Raw genomic sequence first — 7,814 nt, forward strand, 5'->3', positions numbered from 1 at the left:
ATCAGGATTATGCCTTATTTCAATTAGGACACTTAAGTAGATTTTATAAATATGCCTTAGAAAAAAAACATTACTTTTGTGTGCTGGAGTGCCAAAATCGTTCTTACGGGGGTGGAAATTAACCCGCAGATTTTTTTTTTAAACCGGCAGCAACAACTTAAAAGTAGCCCAAATTGTGCTAGAAAACCACAGACTTCGCAACACTGACTTTAGTCTGTACTAAGCTTAAAGTACTCATGAAATCAAAACCAACTTTTTACTTTGTTAGCAAACATTACTGGTCTTAGGGTGAACAATTCATCCGTGCAAGTTAATACACAGAAAAAAATGGTTTGCCGTGGTAATCTTTAATCAAAATCTGAAAAGTAACTTCGGTCTGGAATGGGGTTCCTGCTCAGATGATGTCATTTTGATGGCTTGGGTTTGAATATCCTTACCCTAAGACCAGTAATGTTTGCTAACAAAGTAAAAAAGGACTTTAAGCTTAGTACAGACCTGATGGAGTTTTGGTTCCTTGCCACTGTCGCCTTTGGCTTGGCTTGCTCAGTTGGGGACACTAAATTTTCAACTAAATATCCAAATAAATATAATTAGTAAACTAAATTAACTATATAAACTACATTACTGATCTGCCCACATTGTCACTATATGATAATTGAAATGAGCTAGATGACATCACCGTTTTCCCCAGAGCGGATGTACAGCCGAATCAAATTCTGTTGCATTATTTTCCTGTTTAACACTGTGAAGCTGCTTTGAAACAATCTGCATTGTAAAAAGCTCTATATAAATAAAGTTGACTTAAAGTTGACTTAACCACTCCCCTCCAACCGTTAGTCTGCTATGAGCGAGAGATGGAGAGGAGGAAATCTGAAGTAAAACCTTGCCCTTTATTCAATATTCCGTTTCACTTGGAAAATACGTCACAGCACTGAAATAAAATCAGTAGCAACTTCCGGTTCACTGGGACTTTAAGCCTGGTCAGTGAAACCTAGGGTATGTAAATCAGCCCATGTGAAAATTGAAAAAGTCCAGGATATGGCTAAACTGAACTGAAAAGTTATCAGACAACTAATATATGGTGAGGGACATAAAATACCTTTCAAAAATTTGGGGTCGTATGAAGTTTCTTATGCTTAACAAGGTTGCATTCATTTGATAAAAGACAGTAAAAATAGTAATATTGTTAAATAGTATTACTGTTTTCTCATATTTTTTAAAATGTAGTTTATTCCTGTGATGGCAAAGCTTTCAGCTATGATTACTTCAGTCTTCAGTGTCCTTCAGAAATAATTTTTAAAAATATGCAGATTTGGTGCTCAAGAAACATTTCTTATTGTTATCGTGGATTTTTTTTTTTGTGGAAAATGGTGATCGTTTCTTTGACAAATAGAAAGGTCAAAATATTTTTTTTAATAGAAATCTTTGGTAAAATTATAAATGTGTTTACTGTCACTTCATCCTTGATGAAGAAAAGAAGAACTAATTTATTTGCAACAAAAAAAAAAACCAGAACTTACTGAGCTAACATCCTCACCTGCGATGCTGATGCCCACCCAGAAGGCATACATTAGGAAAGAAGAGAGTTGCCCAACGGTCATTGCCTCACTGGCCATCAGCAGACCTCCCTTATACAACACACTCAGGATGATGACATTTCCACTCAGTCCCGTCTGCAACAGAAATGAAAACATCAGAGCAGAAGTACTGGACTGGGGAAATGGTCTTAAACTGCCTTACTGATTAAATACTACTTTTCTGATAATCATGAAATACAACTTAAACATTTACACAACAAGTAAGATGAATCTCACCACTCCATAGAATCCAGCGGAAAGCACAGCCTCTTTCTTAGCTAGTTCAAAAATATGGTCAACCTTTTCTGAGTACTTCTGCACCTCTGTCAGCTCTTTTCCAAAAGCTCGGACTGTCCGCAAGTTGCTGATCCTCTCTTCTGCCAACTAGGAGATGTAGAGCAGCTACAGAGTTAAAAGGATCCCTTGGCCACTAGCTGTCATTACACTTACAATAGAGCTATGAATTTAGCAGTCAAATGATTACTGTCCCAGGCATGGCTTCATATCTGCAATAAAGCCCCATTAAAAGGAAACATGACCTCTTACCTGTGTGGCCTCTGCCAATGCATCCTGTGTGCGTCTTGATATCGATCGTAGGAATCTACCGAAAATTACAGCCAGGCAGGCAATAGGAGGAACAACCATCAGCACAAAGGCTGCCAGACTAGGTGACACATATAACTGAGGAAGAGAAAGAGAAAGTTCAAGATTTGAATTAGTCAGTGATGATAAACATAGATGCATTCACGAGTACAAAATGTATGACACCAGAATGACTTCAGTCTTCTGTTTTAGAAACAGACGAGGAAGTAATTAGAGTGAAATGTTTTTATATAAAGCAGAATCATGGTGGCTAGTTTCAAATGTGATATTCATAAAAAGAATTAGCTGCTGAAATGTCAAACTATCACAAGCGTCTCACCATCATGCCAACTCCGGCCCCCGCCTGGGCAAGGGACCGCAGCCCATCAGACAGGTTGTCAGTGAGGCAGCGTCCGACGATGGCTGTGTCTGCCGAAAGCCGGTTAATGAGCTCTCCGGTTCGGGTCTTATCAAAGAATCCCACCTCCTGCTTCAAAATCGAGGAGAAAAGGGTTTCGCGCAAGTTTCGCACAATCTGTTGCCCTGTGAAAGCAGAGCACAGTAATGCATGCTGGTCAACTCAATGAATCACATGGAATGACTCTTGAATTAATGGAGTAAAGAATAAAAAACTAGACCTAAGCATTACAGAACAAATATATTCAATCAATAAATACATAGACTACCTTTCAAAAATTTGGGGTCGATAAAATGTATTTGTCTATTATGCTCACCAAAACTGCATTTAATTGAATCAGAAATATTTTGAAACATTCTTAATGTTCTTTCAAAAATCTTATTGACTCCAAACGTTTGAACGGTAGCGTAAGCCACAAAATTCTCTATAAAGCATCTTTATTGTTTCACGTGATGCGCATGGAGACTTCACCTGAGATTTGCATGAGGTAGACACGAGCAGCATTTGCAGCGCCTCCGCAGAGGAAGACACCTGTTAGCATTAAACAGAGGGAGGTAAGGGAGGCGGTGAAGTCCTCTGTGGAGCTAGAGTAGATGGTGTCAATCACTTGTCCCAGAAAAAATGGTGCAGACATGGTGACAGAGCTGGAGATCACCAGAAAGCCCAAGGCAGCTATGAGGAGAGTCGGAAGGTTATTCAAAAAGCAATTCATAAGGGACAAACAACCCCCGCCCCCAATCTAACTGGTGTAAAGATACAGTGGGGAGAACAAGTATTTGATACACTGACGATTTTGCAGGTTTGCCCACTTACAAAGCATGTAGAAGTCTGTAATTTTTATCATAGGTACTCTTCAACTGTGAGTGACGGAATCTAAAACAAAAATCCAGAAAATCACATTGTATGATTTTTAAGTAATTCATTAGCATTTTATTGCATGACATAAGTATTTGATACATCAGAAAAGCAGAACTTAATATTTGGTACAGAAAACTTTGTTTGCAATTCCAGAAATCATATGTTTCCTGTAGTTCTTGACCAGGTTTGCACACACTGCAGCAGGGATTTTGGCCCACTCCTCCATACAGACTTCTCCAGATCCTTCAGGTTTCGGGGCTGTCGCTGGGCAATACGGACTTTCAGCTCTCTCCAAAGATTTTCTATTGGGTTCAGGTCTGGAGACTGGCTAGGCCACTCCAAGACCTTAGATGCTTTTTACAGAGCCACTCCTTAGTTGGCCTGGCTGTGTGTTTTGGGTAGTTGTCATGCTGGAAGACCCAGCCTCGACCCATCTTCAATGCTCTTACTGAGGGAAGGAGGTTGTTGTCTCATCAGACCACATGACCTTCTCCCATTCCTCCTCTGGATCATCCGATGGCTTGAGCAGGGGGACCTTGCGTGCGCTGCAGGATTTTAATCCATGACGGCGTAGTGATTTTCTTTGAGACTGTGGTCCCAGCTCTCTTCAGGTCATTGACCAGGTCCTGCCGTATAGTTCTGGGCTGATCTCTCACCTTCCTAATGATCATTGATGCCCCACGAGGTGAGATCTTGGATGATGCCCCAGACCGAGGGAGATTGACCGTCATCTTGAACTTCTTCCATTTTCTAATAATTGCGCCAACAGTTGTTGCCTTCTCACCAAGCTGCTTGCCTATTGTCCTGTAGCCCATCCCAGCCTTGTGAAGGTCTACAATTTTATCCCTGATGTCCTGATGCTGCGTTCACACCAAACGCGAATAGAGCGTCTGGCGCGAGTGAATTCAATGTTAAGTCATTGGAAAGGCGCATTGACGTGCGTCTGGAGGTCCCGCGGCGTGGAAGGCGCGCTTCGCGCAGCGCAGGACGCAAATCCGCCTCATTCGCGCGTCCAGTACACGTGATACGCGCGTTACACGCAAATGGTGCTTTTGTGCATTCAAGCGTTTGAAGCGAATTCGCGTCTGACGCCCAAGTTGAAAAATTTGAACTTTGGCGTCAATTCGCACCGCGTTAACCAATCAGGAGCCTGCTCGCTGCGGTCACGTGGTAAAGTGACGTGATGAGAAACGCTGCATAATTTAAAAATACTACTATTGTGTCACAAAATGTAGTTTTAAGACTTTTTCAGGTGAGAATGTAGTTGTTTAAAGCTCAAACCTGTGGTTTATTTATAAAGAGAGCGCCTATTTAAAAAAAATAATATTGTGTTTTTGGAGTTGTGAGATCCAGGCGATCACCGGGCAATCACCGCTCCTAACCCCGGCGAGGGCAGCCTTTCCTCGGCCAGTCCTTCTGAGGTTTGCCGCTGGCTCTGATGTCCTGTAGTGGTTCGTCTTGTGTAGATGTAACGGCCGAGCTTTGCTCTCATGAATCTATAATTTGTTGTCTGCCAAATCGTTTTGACTGAGGGCAAAGAGAAGTTTCATAACTTTATATTTTAAGGATATTTAAATATACATGCAGTGAAGATAATGTAGGAGTTGCCTGGACCACATTTGTGTGGCTATTAATGCTTAATATATATTTTTAATGAAAATGAAAAGAGGTAGAGTGGTGTTTTATGACATGATTCTCCTGGAGTGCCTTGAACGCGCGTCAATTTCGCTTCCAGCGCTCGATTTCTACGCGCGTCCAATTCGCCGCGGACGCGCGAATGCATTCAAAATGTTTGCGCGTGAAACTAGACGCGGTAGACGCGATTTTGACGCTCTATTCGCGTTTGGTGTGAACGCAACATTACACAGCTCTCTGGTCTTGGCCATTGTGGGGAGGTTGGAGTCTGTTTGAATGAGTGTGTGGACAGGTGTCTTTTATACAGGTAATAAGTTCAAACAGGTGCAGTTAATACAGGTAAGAGAAGTGGAGAACAGGAGGGCTTCTTAAAGAAAAACTATCAGGTCTGTGAAAGCCGGAATTCTTACTGGTTGGTAGGTGATCAAATACTTATGTCATGCAATAAAATGCAAATTAATTATTTAAAAAGCATACAATGTGATTTTCTGGATTTTTGTTTTAGATTCCTTCGCTCACAGTTGAAGTGTACTATGATAGAAATGACAGACTTCTACATACTTCGTAAGTAGGAAAACCTGCAAAATCAGCAGTGTATCAAATACTTGTTCTCATCACTGTATGTGAACATATAGCCTGATAATCTCTGTTTATTCCTTGAAGAAACAAAGACATGTAGATATGGCTCTAAAACTGAAAAACCCTCGCACACTCTGGCCAGACAAACTGAAACTTGCTTGATTTCCATGGATATCAACACAATGCCTTATTCCTAACAAAGAGCAGACTTTATCCTATAGAAATATAGACATAATCTGCATATTTTTAAGAGTACAACATTAAAACCATGACATTTCACAAAATGTTCTTTTTATCTGGATATATCTAGCAAATTCGTTCAAAGTATGTTCTTCGAACATTTATGTATCTCTTAGTAAATAACATTTTTGGTGAAATCATTTACATTCTTTTTTATTTTCATCAATAAAATTTTTATATTTACAAAACATTCACGGTATAGATATCCATTTCAAAATCTAATCATTTTTAACAGCTGTAATAACTATTATATTGACACTTGTGACTAATATTTAAGTAATTGTCTTTTTTTTTTCTTTGCAATATGGTGTTTTGGACATATATTTCTTAAATCACTATGTAGTATGTAATCATTAGTAGTAATCATTCAGTATCATGATATGAACTCTTTGTAAATGTATATTTCAAGGTACATTTTTGTAAGGGATGTAAAACTACATATGGATTAATCTCAGAAAACAGTCAAAACCAATCAAGTACCTCCGAATGGATCTAAATACAGAAGATAAGCATTGTTTGACTTGCCTGTCAGTCTCCATCGCTGAGGATACGCCAGCTGTAGCAACTTCTTGACATCTTCTGAGGGTGCAGGTAACGTGTTTTCTGAGGTTTTACCGTTACTCTCCTGATTTACCACAGTTTTTGAGGGTTGTTTGGAGTCCGTGGATGTGCTATAGAGAGCAACCGTGTGTCTGGAGTGTATCCACATACTCTTGGGTAAAAATAACCCTCCAGTTCGGAGACAAGAGAGTCTGGACATATTCCTTCCATTATACACAGGCAACACAGGGACATCAAATGATCCATTTTTGTACAATTGCTTTTTCCACGGTGTTCTTGATGTCCGATCAGGCAAATGATAAAATGTGTCTGACCGCGAGCAGGTAATGTTACACTGTTGCAGTTTCCCGATTGTAAATCTTGTCATTCGCAACATTGTCCCATACATTTGGAAGAAAAAGACGAGCAAAACGAAGTTTTGAAGAGTTTTCTCACCTAATCATTATCTGTCGAAACTTCCAGTACAAAGTCAGACGGTTAAATCATCGAGCAGTGCTGTAAACGGTGGAGTGTGTCTGGACATACTTTTGACTGCATGACACTGTTGTCAGTAGAAAGACTGACTTTATTGTAGGCCTGGGGTCGACGGTTACTGAGGTTTATCTGTTCCTGACAGTTTTCACATCCAGCCCTTATTCGCGTTATCTTCACACACGCCCAGCGCATTCACTGGCAGCGCCCTGTCACAAAAACCTGCCGCACGACATCTGTCGGTCTTTACTCAACACAACGTCAATGACTGTTCCAGTAACAGAAAAGTGGTATTTCAAGTCTTATAAAATAAAATAAGAATAAAAAGGTGACCCCAGTGATTTCCTTGACTTCCGAGGAAGCGAAGTGCTACTACGTCATTAAACGATCTACGTCATAGATATTAACACAGAGATTCCGCGTCGGTCTGATCAATTGTGTCGCCATCTTGGGAAGGTCAAGAAGGCGAACTTTTTAAGTTTTAAGTAAAGAACAGAGAGAGAGAGAGAGAGAGAGAGAGAGAGAGAGAGAGAGAGAGAGAGAGAGAGAGAGAGAGAGAGAGAGAGAGAGAGAGAGAGAGAGAGAGAGAGAGAGAGAGAGAGAGAGAGAGAGAGAGAGATTACTACATGTTGCCATTTACTATGATTTAGTAACAAATCAATTTTAAATACATGTATTATGAATGTTTTTGGATAGCTATATTCATTATGACATTTTCACTCAAACGCATTAAAATTTAAGCTTTAAAGACATCATATGTGCTTATGATCAGGATCAGCTGTAGTATTATTATTATTATTATTATTATTATTATTATTATTATTCACTAATACTCCGGTCTATATCTTCTACAACATGCACAACTGGTCGACCTAATCTTGTGAAAATCAGTT

General features: G+C 40.0%; 1 protein-coding gene across 1 annotated transcript in view; it reads right to left on the bottom strand.

Annotated features, from left to right (window-relative positions):
• The window catches only part of abcb10 (ATP-binding cassette, sub-family B (MDR/TAP), member 10), an 11,034-nt gene extending 3,766 nt beyond the window's left edge, over positions 1–7,268 (bottom strand). Inside the window, exons 1-6 of the mRNA XM_079843434.1 lie at positions 6,415–7,268; positions 3,049–3,249; positions 2,500–2,702; positions 2,124–2,258; positions 1,815–1,961; positions 1,538–1,673 (exon numbers count right to left, since the gene is read on the bottom strand). Coding sequence (XP_079699560.1) covers positions 1,538–1,673; positions 1,815–1,961; positions 2,124–2,258; positions 2,500–2,702; positions 3,049–3,249; positions 6,415–6,838 — 1,246 coding nt within the window. The 5' untranslated portion in view covers positions 6,839–7,268. The remainder of the gene's footprint in view (positions 1–1,537; positions 1,674–1,814; positions 1,962–2,123; positions 2,259–2,499; positions 2,703–3,048; positions 3,250–6,414) is intronic.
• Positions 7,269–7,814: the final 546 nt, after the last annotated feature.

This window comes from Gobio gobio (assembly GCF_949357685.1).
Source record: "Gobio gobio genome assembly, chromosome: 18".
Lineage (NCBI taxonomy): Eukaryota > Metazoa > Chordata > Actinopteri > Cypriniformes > Gobionidae > Gobio > Gobio gobio.